The following is a 13154-nucleotide window of genomic DNA, read 5'->3' on the forward strand; positions in this document are numbered from 1 at the left end:
TTGTGCTGTTTAAAGACTTGTCTGACCTCAGTGAGAACATGAGAGTGATTAAGGAATTGTTTAAAGCGACAGATGGGTCAAGGGTCATGAGTGATAAGTGAGGTCACACAGGGTCGTCAGCAGTCCGGTTCATCAATTTAGTTTTATACTTGGATCAGCCAAATTGCACAAAGCTACTCTGTTTAATGTATTATTTTTAGTGAAAGTCACAACAATAGCATGCTCCTTTCATCACTTGGCTACACTGTTATTTATCACAAAGGTGAAACAATAAGAATGAACGGCTTGCTCATTCTCAGAGCTTTAAAGTGGTCAGCGTACATCAGTCACTATTAACTCCTATGAGTAATTTACTTAAACCCAAAAGCCCATCAATAACACATAAAAGATTGCTGTTAGCTAGCTAGAGAAATTGCAGTGATCTCATCAATACACTGTTTGGAGTCTTTCTGGCTCAAAAATAACATTTTCAGAGGGTCTTGCAATTACTAGACATATGGACGCTTGCTCAAGCAATACAGAGATTTTTCCATTTCTCAATATTTGTAGAGCCACCCCATCCATCAGTGAGAAGCTGATGCTGTGAAGCCAGCTGAGATTTCTGCATACACATTTTTCAGCAAGGTTGAAAAATAGCAGTGAGTAAATCATACAAGTTTATAGCATATTATATAGCCTAGTTCCTTTTACGTTTCTGTAGAAAACCATCATCAAATGTGTGATAAATGTTTTCTCTAAAGAAGATGCTCTGCTCACTTTAGCATGAAAAGAAAAATTAACAACATTTCTATGTTTTATCATTTTGTTTGCTTTCTTCCCCGAGATTCTTTACTCAAATAAGATAAGACTAAGGCTGAACAGTAAAGGAGACAAAAAAATATGGCCAGCATTCATTTGGAAACTATTAATATTCGGTATTCTAAAAGTAAACCATCTGTTTACTTAAATTCCAATTTAACGTGATATATATTTAGTGTACAGGGCAGGGTTAGTGTATACTTAAGGTTTGGATCACTTTTGCAGCTTTTAGTGGCTCCCCTTACTGTAATTAAAGCTTTCACTGTGTTAAGAGCTCGTGGGTGTGTGAATGTGGGTATGCGATATTTTTTGTCACACAAACTGAATGCTTATGTGCTTTTGTATGAGAGCATGGTCAGTGCTCGAGTCTAGTGAGTATAATCTGAAATGCATTAACTGTATAACTGTGTAGATATTCTGTCGTATGTATTTGTAAAATGGTTTAATAGGCTATTTTACTGCTTTTGCACATGAACATTTTCATGGGCCCTTGCCTGAGTGAGCTGAAACCATGTCATTAAGTGCCTGGAGCCTGGAGCAGTGTATATATACTCTGTCCTCTGCAGGGACGGGCATCCCCAGCAGGGTCTGCCTGTACCACCCTCCATATGGTGGCTCGTCATTCGTTTTCTGTTGCCCTGGTGCCTGGGAGTTTCATCAAACCCTAGAGTCCAATCTCTCCACAGCCCCAATTCCACTCTACTGTGATATTTCTCTCTCTGGCCAATCGGATAAGTCACACATGGCTTCACCGCACGAAAGAACAACAGCAGCCTCAAGCAGATGTTGCTCTGCAGACTGCCCATGGAGTGGAAAACTGGGTTTCAAGAACAGTATCAGTTATTGTTAAAGAGTTCACTATGCCTTGGAAGGGGGAGACGTGGTTTTAAGGCTATGATCTAAAACTTCAGAGTTACTGTTGACCCATGTTACACTTTTCATTTAGTTTACCTTCACACATTATGGTTAATTTACTGTTAATCCACTTTGCAGGTTTCCATTTTTGCATTTTTGTCCATACTGCGATTCTACCTCGCACATTACTTTTTGCACATTTGCATTTGTACATTTTTCTGTTTACTTACTGTGTATTTATTATTATGACTATTTTATTTTATAGTAGTTTTTACCTTTTTACTTACTTTTTACTACTACTATTACTACTTATTTACCCCTCTTTCTTAACTGCGTGTTGAGCAATTGTAACAAAGCAATTTCCTGCAGGGATCAGGGAAGTTTTTCTGATCCTGACATCTTTGTTAAGGATGGAAATGCTGTAGGTTATGTTTTTCATCTCCAAGCATTTTTAGATTATTCGGCTAGATAGTAATTTTAGATATGAATGAATAAAACGGGTCCCCAATAGCCAACTTTTTAACTTCAGGGCAGTTTACATTCGTACACAAATAAAGTTCTCTTGAGTAGATAAAAAATAAATTGAGAAGTCACAGCAAAGTGTGATAATAGTAGTTGAACAAATCCATATAAGTATTACTTTGAGGGGGGTTGTTGTACTCAAGGTAAGAAAAAGCAAAGTTATTTTTGTCCACTTTTATTCTGTAATATGACCAATATTTCTCATATTCAAGTGTGTATGAAAAAAAGTCACTGGTTTCTTAAAAAGCTAAATACAATAAGCATTGGATCAAGGCACATACAAGACTGGCCAAAGGGCATACAATGCACTTTGGTTTTCAATTGTAAAGAACAGTTAACTTTAAATTGTGGCAACATAAAAGTGTGTTCATTTGGAAAATAATACAAACTAATACTCATAACAAGGAGTTGCTGACACTGTGGTAATTCTAATGAAAGCCAACATGTCTTGCACCGTCTTTTATGGCCTGGTGACTAGAATGACGTATGGTACATGGTACTAAAGAATGCCGCCATTGTCGTTCGGCCATTGTTGGCTTGTACAAATAGAGATAGTGGGGGGTCCTCTGTGTCAGCCTGTCCAGTCTACTTGTTTTGAGGAGCAGAGAGCTCCTTAAGGTCGGTGTGCTTTATCTGCCCTGTGCTGAGGCCTACAATCCTATCGGAAACACTGGAACCCTGCTTGGGTTGCTCTGCTGTGTCTTTCTTCTTCTTCTTGCAAACAGAAAAAAAAATCACACTGAACAAAGCAGAGAAATAAAGCATGGCACCTCATCTTTAGTTATTTGTACTCCATATCAGATGAATACTAGAGAAAGACTCTTGGTCTGTAGTTCGTGGAGACAGCAAATGGCTGCTCATTCTTTGAGAGGGCAACATGCCTGCTTTGCAAATTAGTTGATCAGCTGTGCCTTAGTTTATGTCATGACATTTTTTTGCCTTTTTGTTTTTCAGACAGCCACAAAGTTAAAAGAATGACCTGTGCTTATACTACAAGGTTTTCTAAAGTCTGATTGTTCAACACAGCAATGAAAACCCACTTTCACAGTTGACAAGTCATCATATCTCAGTAGAACACAGAGTTTCTTTTAGTTGGTCGATAACCTTAAGCAAAGGAAATACAGTACAAATTACTACAAATCCCTAAAATATAGAATTGCAGTTAGTTACAATACCCACTGACGGTACAGTGATGGCCTGCAACTGGAACGTTCTCCGTCTTCATAAAATGTCCTTAAATATAAATTATATGGCAAATGTACAGAACATTGCTTCCTTAGTCATATAGATCCAGTGTTTTGTAAAAGTCTTGCCACTCTGTTTAAGTCACGCACTCATCATCAATGTCCATGCGCAACATCATGAATGGGAATGGTCTGAATCTGGTATTCCACTGTCTCTGTAGCTCCTGTTGTTAATACTGTTGTCGCTATGTGGGGTTTTGTATAAACTCAGGCCATTAGGTGGGAAAATCGTATGTATCACAAACTCCTCCTTGGACACAGGCAGGTGATTTATAGGTATCATTTGAAAAGAAGTCTCTCGTATTTCTAGGATGGAGTTGTCCTTCTTAGTGCCAGCCTCAGCATAGTCATCCTTTCTCCGACGGCCTTTGTTGTAGGTGCAGTTCCTGGAAAAAAGTGAACCGTTCCTGTGGACATACCAGCACACCAGTGCCAACATGATTATTGCCAAAAGTGCCACAGCCCCTCCAATGATAGCAGCCAAAGGCAGACTGGAATTTTTGTAAGGCTCTTTCTCCTGCTCTCTGTTTAAAGTTGTGGTCGGGTTGTATGATTTGTGAGAACCAGTCTCTGTCTCTATGCAAACGGGGGTCTCGTCTGACAGGTAAATGTTGCTGGTCTCCATGGGAACCAAGCATATCCTGTAGGAAGACTCTGGCTCGAGCGCAGTGAGAAGGTACTCCGTCCTCTCCCCCTGCACAATTGTCTCGGTGATGGAGCCAAAGGCAGGGCTGTGTCCCAGCTTTAGCCAGCTGAGCCGTAGGGCGGTCATGGGCTGTGACACCGTCCATGATATGTGTATTGTATCTGCACTACTTGACTTCACACTTATGGTGATGATCTTTCTGCCTGAAGTGGTGGTAGTGCTGTGGTAATTCTTACCCATGTCAGGCCCTTTTACTACAGGCCTTCTAGTCACAAACGAGGGCCACTGGGGCTGTGAAGGGCGTACAGTGTTGGAGACTGTGCTTGTCTCGTACATGGGGATGAGTTCTGAATCTGTGCAGTCAAACATGTCTGTAGTTAGGTCTTTAATCGCCATGCCTTTGACCTTATCAGGACCTTGGCACATGAAGCCACGTACATTCACTTTAGACGGCAATGACCGCAGCCAGTCACGCACCCATTTCATCCTGCAAGTGCATTGCCAAGGGTTGTTGCGCAGCAGGAGCTGTGTGAGATTGTCCAGATCTTCAAATACACCTTGTGGGAGGCTGCTTAGGTTGTTACCAGACAGGTCCAGGCGATACAGCTGCCTCAGGAAGGCAAAGGCCCCAGGCGGGACCCGATTAATGTGATTATCTTGTAGCTGCAGCTTCTCCAAACTGGTGCCTGGCAGGTTGGCTGGCGGCGATGTCAGGGAGTTCCTCACTAGCGAGAGCTCAGTCAAGTTGATCAGGTTGATGAGAGCCATCTCCCCAATCCCACGGTTGTTGAGCAGATTACCATCAAGGATTAGTCGCTTCAGGTTGATGAGATCTTGCAGAGACTGCTCTGAGATGGAGGAGATGCGGTTGTCATCAAAGCGCAGCTCCTCAATGCTCATGGGTAGGCCTGCAGGGATGGTGCTGAGGTGGTTTCTGGAGAGAAAAAGCAGTCTGAGGTGATTACTGTCCCTGAAGGCCCCCTCCTCTATGCTGACTGCTGATACAGAGTTATCATCCAGGTGCAGTTCCTCAATGTAGGGAATTTGAGCTAAAGAGGCATGGGTAATCATCCGAATGTTGTTCTCCTGAAGGTGAAGCTCTTTGAGCCCAAAAGGAAGGTTAGTGGGAAACTCATCCAGATTGTTGCAGTAAAGGTAGATCTTCTCCACGTTTGTGAGCCTACGGAGCTCCGCAGGAATGCCCGAACTCTTAATGCGATTGTTTTGCAGAAAGAGCACTGTAGCATCCTGGGGCATACCAGTAGGGATGGAAGTCAGGCCACGGTCATTACAGTAGATGAAGGTCCCATCACAGCGGCAGGCTGAGGGACATGAGGCGGAGGTCACCAGGGGGTTAGCAAGACCCAGCAGCAGTCCGATCCTGATGAGGAAGAGGATAAAGGCCTTGCATTGACGCACCATCTTGATGCTGTGTTGCCTGGCAGTCTAATCACTCAAGAGCCCCTGGGGAGAAGACACAAGGGTACATTTAATGCACAAGGCCTTAAAAGGAGAGCCAAATTCCTGTTCTCATAATTGCTGGGTGTTTGAAATGCTGCCTACAGCACTTTCTAGATTAAATAACTGCTGAAAGAGTCAGTTTGAATTCCTCCTATTGAATTGATATGAATTGATCATTAGAATTGCCAGGCAGTGAAAATAAAGTGATTGTTTTTACAATAAGGTGTTTGCTTTTGAACTGCCTTTACATCATACAAAGGAATATATATTTTCCTATGGATTAGAAGTTAAAAAGTAATTTGCTTTAGAGATAAAACTGTTCTTTTATTTTATTCTTTTTCATAAGAAATGTTCCAACATCTGAGCTCTGTGAATTGAATTTCTGTGCCTCAGCTTTCTGGCCCGGATTTGTGAAATGTAATAGCACTCCCTCGTTGTTTTACATGTTTCTGTATCTCAAGGCTGCCTTTCATCGCTACAGACCACGAGGGTGAACAAAGTCAGGCTTTGTTGATGAACTGTTGTGGAACCGACATACTCTTAAGCCCTGTTAAATCAGTACCCATGCCTTTCGCCATTCAAATTCTGGGGTTTAACTGGCCTCTAACAAGGTAGGGGAAAAAAACTCTCTCCTCACAGATAGGTTTGATAAATGTCTTAAGCACATTAAGATCCAAGAAGAAATGTGTTTTCTGAGGCAGTCTATGTATTCAAGTCTCCTGGTTATAAGATTAAATTTGTAAGCTTCCTTCATCCTTGCTCAGCATTTTATTATTGATCTTTGCTGTAACCGTGGTATGTTAAAAATTGTAATGTATGTCTTAAAATTTTTTAAATAATAATATATTAAATTTCACAATTCACAAACGTACGGCAGATACAGCCTTGAAATGGACATGAAATGAACTGTGGTGTAAAGCAGAAGGTGCTAACTGGTCGTCTGTCTCTTTTTTCACAATCGATGTGTAGCTCCTTTTTAATTAGGCTAATACTGATTTATTGCTTTAATTATACATTCCTGCCATGACCTCTCTTCCTGCACGTCTCATTAGAAATTGTTGTCTGGTCAGTGAAGTGGAAAGAAGCAAAGCCATCTGTATTTGTCATACCTGATTTATACGACGTGGTAAATCCTTTCCAGACACCAAAAATCCAATCAAGATTTCCTCTTGAATTTGCTATTATCCTTTCTGAAAGGAAACGTTTGTCTGAGGGGTTTCTGGTGATATCCTGACCTGGTCAGTGTTTGCTGAGCTGATCCTTGTTTGGACGATGACCTCCTCTGTGTTGTCAGAGGCTCATGCTTTCAATGCCTTTACCATGGCAGATAAGCCTGTAGAAAAAGCATCCCTTCTCATTGACAAAGCATGCGATCTCAGGTAATATTAAAAAATCCTAATGGGTGTTGAAATTGTCGAGCTCAACAGCCATAACCGTAAATTAGATTTTTTGGGTGTTGTATAGTGATCCGCTTGTGAGCTTCAGCAAAGGCTCCTTTCTGCAATCAGGCCCGACAGGCATGATGAGTTGACACAAAGCTGGTCTGAGCCATGCCAATCCCCTGTGCCACAGGCTCAATCCAGGCCTGTTCACTTGTGTACTCCAGGTCTTCAGGTAACCAGAATCCAGAATATACACATTAATCCAGGGCTCTGGTTGCTTTTCCTGAAGCAGATAGCCAATGTTCTCCTCTCAGAGCAGGGTACTTATCCTTCTGGGCCCAGCCTTCCTCACGCATCCGCAACTTGACTCATGCTGTGCCCTCCTCACACCTGGAATAGTGTTCTGAAAAATAACAGGAGACGACATATTTAGGGCCCACATGCAGTTGTCACAAAATAATGTTTAGGTGATCAGGTCATGAGAGAGGAATCTTTCAGAATTAACAAAAAACATTTATTTTGCCAAGTAAAATGAAATGTTTGTACAAGTAACAATTTCGTTTTTTCATTGTTTTGTTTTGTTTTTAGATTCGGGAATAATCTAATAATATATAATTCACTGCTTATTTCCACGACAGTGACATGGATGCTGATACTGAGAAAACCTAATTAAGTTTAGGAATGTGTTTGATACGGAAATCTGACATTTCTTACAAGGTGAATTCTTATTTTAAAATACCCTTTTTCTTGGCCATGACTGTGCCTGTTGACCTTTTACTGGCCGTTATTCTAACATACCACATTTCTTTTCTATGGTGATACAAGAAAGAATGTCTATGCATACGAAAGACAACAGTGATCTAGACCCCAACACAATGGCTGAGGGTGGAGCCCTTCTGCCCTTCTGCCCTTGTCAGCCCAGTTCACTGCTTATCTGAGGTTTTGCTGTTTTACAAGAGAACTAGTCCTGCGATTAAAAAAAAAAGGCAGTCTATGCTATTTTAAAAACAGGGCTAGACCAGATTCCACAGATGAGAGGAAAAGCGGATCGAGTGGGTGCTTACTGAATTACTCACATTGTTAAAAAACACTCATGACAAATGAGGCCCATTTGAATTTCGCATGGAGAAGAGGATGGCTGTTACATCCATCCCTGTCACTCCCAGCTCCTCCTTGTGACCCCTTACCCCCCCCTACCTTATCCTCTCTTCACATTCTGTGAATGCTGTTTCTGTTTATAAAAATAGACTTTCCTTCGCCAAAGCAAATGTTCTGTTTCCTCTCACTACACAATAGCTTTGTATCCTTACATGTAACAATCCATGTGACCTGCTGGCAGCCACTCTGTGCTGTAAAACATGTAAAGGTAAATTACGAACAAGGGCCCCAGCCATTTAACAGTTGTAGCCCATGACAAGGAGAAGATTAGGGAATTGAGAGGCTTGTAACTCGATTACAACTCCAGAGATGCTGTCTAATAATAACACCCCCCCTTCCTTCTCTTCCATCTAAATACGGGCCCTGAGTCCAGTATTACATTAGTAGTAGATTAGAGTCTGGGGGAAAGCACCAGATGTGACCTCTACTAACTTCTGGAATAAAAGAGTCTGACAAGGGAAAAGAAGATGAAATTCTGTGATAGAGTTTTAGAAAATGGCGGGATGATAGAGGGATATGTGCTTCCTGTCTGTTGGAATGAACTTTTAATGCAGCACTTAGTCAAGCTATTTCAATTTTAAATAGCCCTTTTCGCCTCATTTCGTAAGGTTCTCCATCCTCTGAATATTGTTAAGTATATGTAGTCTTGATTTGAATCCTTGAATTCTTAGCATTACATAAAAGAAAGTAATTGTCTCTGCATTCCTGTCTTATCAAGAGGACCCAGCAAGACCTATTTGCACTCAGTATAATAGGCTTTTAGGGTTGTGAAACAGGATGATTCTCTGCATAAAGAGCCCCACATATGATATGGTGCAACATTTCTAGTTGGTTGCTCTTCTTTGACAACTACAACTCTGTTGCCTGTTGGTTTGAAGACAGAATTAAAGTCCAGAGGGACAAGGGGGCATGATTAGTCATTTCTGATCTGGTGTGGATATACTCAGGAAGAATAAAAACATATTGTAGCGTAATATCTAGGCTTCTGTTTCTTGGATTATATTGTGGGTAATTTATCAGATTTCTGCTTTGAACCAAGCACATCATGCTTAGTTTACAAGGAGCATAGTAGGGCCTTGATGCTGGGCTGTTTTTTCTCCTTTTCTTTTTTCCACGCTCATCGGATTTCGGTGGAGTGGCCCCTCTCCATTGTTTGCTACAAGGCAAGCATGTGGACCTTGTAGCCTCAACAGAGGGGGTTTAGGTATTAAAACATTTTATTCAGGCAATTAAAAAATTCCTCTACTTTACACAGTATATTTTACAAGCCTTTCCTATTGTATTTACTAAGAACGTACACTCACGCAAATGTACGAACCCACCCAACCACAGAGGCCGTGTTCACATGCGCACAATCATTCTGGGAGCAACGGGGGCTATGTCAAACATTTTTAGTGATGGATGTCTTTCTCCATCGTTCTAATAAGCTCTGCCGGCCGACAGGAGATTCCTCCAGCAGTCAAAGTGGCTTCTGCTTCATTTAATCTGAACTGGCAAAGTTAAATTGAGCATCCTGGTAAAATTGTGTGTGTGTGTACAGCTAGTTACCTTTCAGTGGAGAGCGTAGGAAGCTCACACAAAGCTGGACACTGATAGCCATTGTGAGCTCAACACGCATAAATGCACATTAGTCTGCAATAACAGAGCCCAAGACTTTGTGCCCCCTAGTCATACACTGCACAAGAAAGGCTTTGGAAAAAAAAAACTCAAATAGAAACAATTTCATGCCTGTCAAAAGTATTACAGATTGGAATGACTTTTAGTTCCATAAAATAAAGAATAATATTACATGGGCTGCATTTAGGGGGAAAGAGCTGTAGAAGTAGTAATGGCTGACTGTTAAATTATTCATGAGCCCTGAAATTAATTTTGAACCACACTAGAGCACTCCATTGGGAAATCAATGTTGTTTGTATCTGCTGTTGATTATTCATTCTAATTCATAATATAGTTTTTGAAATATGATTGATTGCACACAATGTAGTTATTGTGGGCTATATTTTTTTTTCTTGAAAATGTGTTTTGGCTGCAAAGTTGCTTGGCAAGTTAGTAGATTTTAAGCAAACACTAAAATAATACTGGAAAACATGAATTGTTTAGGGTTGCGAAAATTTAGTGTCCATGTGTTTTTAATTTTTTTTGGTTTTTTTAATGATTTTCTGCTCTAAACTTTCATATCTTAGAAACCAACATGAGTTTTTGTCACCTTGTGTGTTCCATGAAACCTTGCGCCATTGATTGCTGTATTAGTAAGTTGTATGTCAGCACACCGGGCATCGGCCTGCTGTGGTGCCGAGACACAATAGAACGTTAACGGTCACATCTAAATTCACAGGGACACACATGTTTTAGCTGAAGAGAAAACGGGCCAAAATCTCCTGATAGTTGCACACATTCGGTATGTGGCCTCCTGTTGCTGTCTTTAGATGGGCTGAGCAGATGATACTTTCGCCGGCCCATTAAGAGCACAGAGAGGCCTGGGACAGACGGGGGTCTCTCTTTTGTAACAGACTGAAAAGAGAGATCTGCAGCAGCTGCAATGGTTTTTCCCCACATGGGGGTGGTAGGCACTGCAAGATGAAATGTGTGTGTGTGTCTGTATGTGACAAGCAAACACCAGAAACACTGAATACTCATGTTTAAGCTGCACACAGGGGCCCGGCTCAGCACAGGCCAGACACCTACCAACATTACAGGGATTTGTTACCCTCCCTCTTGGCCCATCTGCAGTTTTTTTCCTGAGTCATATTGCTTCCAAATGTTTTTTCCTGCAGTATTTATGATTCGCAGCCATGTTTACACCTTTACTAATCTGAAATGATTTGTCTGTTTAAGCTCAGAATAGATGGTAAACAGATAGCGCTTAGTGGCTAAATAAATGATGAAAAGAACTGAATTAGGCCTCCTCAGAGTACATCTGAAATACGTCTTGGCAGTTATGAAGGTCTTACTGTTATTTTCTCCTAACGCAGGCATCCATATTTGATGCTTTAACTTGTCTGACAATAGAAGATTCTGTCTGTAGTGACCTGGTTAGTTGGTAATCTGAAATGTGAATTCCCTCTGAAAGCAATTGACTGGGGACTTTTGCCTCAGGCAGTCATCAGTGAAGACAACTGGGTCTGTCCTCATGTCTACCGTGTTTAACAGGCAATTTATTTCTTTGTCTATCAAACACACTGACCAACAAAGACCCACCATTACATTACTTGACAATTGGAGTCATGTTTGTGCGCACTATTTGGTGATTAACTGAAATCAGTCTGTAGCATATATATATCTGTCACTGTTTTAAGCCTGGATGACCTTAATGTCTCACGAAGATAAAAGGCTATGTTAAATTGGATTAACCACTGTCTCTGCCCTGGTGTTGCCAATAAGACATACAGCTTAAATACCGTGCATAGGAATTGAAGGCGTCCACTTTATTGCATTGATCAAATGGGATAAATCAAGCCTCACTTGAATCATTGGCACCATAGGTTGACATTAAGAGTGTAGAATCTGCTGTCAGCCGACCATATGAGCAGAAAGTATTATCTTACTGTAAACCTTTATTTCTGAATGCTTATTAATAAGACAATCATTTCCCGAGCTGCGACTGCACAGAAATGTCGTGTATTTATTTGAAGCTTTGTTAATGCAACGTTACAATATGTGATGTGCGTTAAATGAGCCGCTGCTGATGTGCGAAATGGTGCGTATGAAACTTCCACGCATTTTGTGCATTTTCAGGGGAGCTTCATGACTGCGCCCCTGCAGCACAAACCTCTCATAACGTATGATGCTTTTTTTTTTAAAAAAAACAAATCTGTTTATTATCTGTAGACAAGCTCACAGTTGCACACTGTAAAGTTCAATGGAGATGCACATGAATAGGAGCTGGACCGAGACGTCCAGACAGTGACGCCGGAGACGCATTTAGCGGAGTTTCTCCAGCTGCCCCTTCATGTCCAACTCTGCGGGATCTGCGCTGCAGTTTCAGATGCACACCGGGGTGTCTTCTCGGGCTGCGACGCCGAGTCTAAATCACACAGCCCCCCCCTCCCCTCTCCCCTCTCCCCTTAATCCTATCAAGTTTGCGTATTCACCACTGTTTATTCCCCCCACTGGCTGGAGATATCAAAAGCTGAAAAAGGGAACGAAAAGATTTGACAAGTCCCTGTTGCTCCCTGAGTGCTTTTCACACGCTTTGACCGGTGTACTGAGTGATAGAGCCGCAGATTTAGCGCTTCGAGACCATCTCCTCAGAGTGGAGGAAAAAACAGAGATGTGGTGTTTGGTGGTCTCTGTTAGATACACGCAGAATAAAAGAGGGATGCAGCACAGGATCGAAGCAGCAAGTTGCAGGCGTGAGAGGGGTTTGAGATGAGAGAGATGGATGAATAACCTGTTTAAGTCTGCTTTTTATATTCTCCAAGTTGAGCAGAATGATTTTCAGTGCGTAAACGGAAGAGCTTCATTTTGGTTATTTGGAAGAAAAGTGCACTCACGATTTTTTGTTACTATCGCTTAAAGCGGTTCTAAGCCTGTGAGACAAGCACCTCAGAGAAATCCTATATTTAAGGCTAAGGCCGGGATGTAAAAATAAAGAAAGAGTGGGAAAAAAAAGAGAACTAATTAGCTACGAGCAACACTTGGCGATCCCGCATGACTTTAAATTCCTTCTGCCAGAAAGAAGATCCAAAAAAGATTGAAAAGGATGCACTCCCAACCAGCAAAAAACACACTTACCTCTATAATCAACCAAAAAAAATGAAAAGTAACAGGTATCCTCTTAAATTGGGGTTCACAACGGGGGGAAAAAAAATTAATAATCCAATCCAGGTTGTGCGGATTTCAATTCAGATCCAAAAAAGCTCCTCTCACTCACAGTGCTAGAGCTATTTGGAGTTTATCTGTAGCAGCACTGCTATGTTTACTGGTGCCCCCCCTCACACACATACACAATCTGTAGGCTGTGCAAGGACATAGGTGCACGGGTAGATCCCAATACAAATGTGGAGTTGTGTTTGCCTCTAGCTTTGCTTCAATAGAGCACTGATGTCATCTGGAGGAGGGGCCTCTCTCTCTCTCTCTCTCTCTCTC

At 41.5% G+C, this 13154-nt stretch overlaps 2 protein-coding genes across 6 annotated transcripts in view; one reads left to right on the top strand and one right to left on the bottom strand.

Moving 5' to 3' along the window:
• The window catches only part of macrod2 (mono-ADP ribosylhydrolase 2), a 423353-nt gene that overhangs the window by 73347 nt on the left and 336852 nt on the right, over positions 1–13154 (top strand). The window lies entirely within an intron of this gene.
• flrt3 (fibronectin leucine rich transmembrane 3) lies at positions 2335–13098 on the bottom strand. The gene is made up of 3 exons (XM_067609730.1): positions 12801–13098; positions 6636–7311; positions 2335–5529 (listed from the first exon to the last, which is right to left on the bottom strand). Exon 3 carries the CDS (start codon positions 5485–5487, stop codon positions 3535–3537), a length of 1953 nt encoding a protein of 650 aa, XP_067465831.1. The 5' UTR covers positions 5488–5529; positions 6636–7311; positions 12801–13098; the 3' UTR covers positions 2335–3534.

This window comes from Thunnus thynnus, chromosome 14, assembly GCF_963924715.1.
Source record: "Thunnus thynnus chromosome 14, fThuThy2.1, whole genome shotgun sequence".
NCBI classification, from domain to species: Eukaryota; Metazoa; Chordata; class Actinopteri; order Scombriformes; family Scombridae; genus Thunnus; species Thunnus thynnus.

What these genes read in the sequence shown, in the direction of transcription:
- flrt3 (XM_067609730.1), bottom strand. Translation starts at nt 5,487, where the DNA reads ATGGTGCGTCAATGCAAGGCCTTTATCCTCTTCCTCATCAGGATCGGA.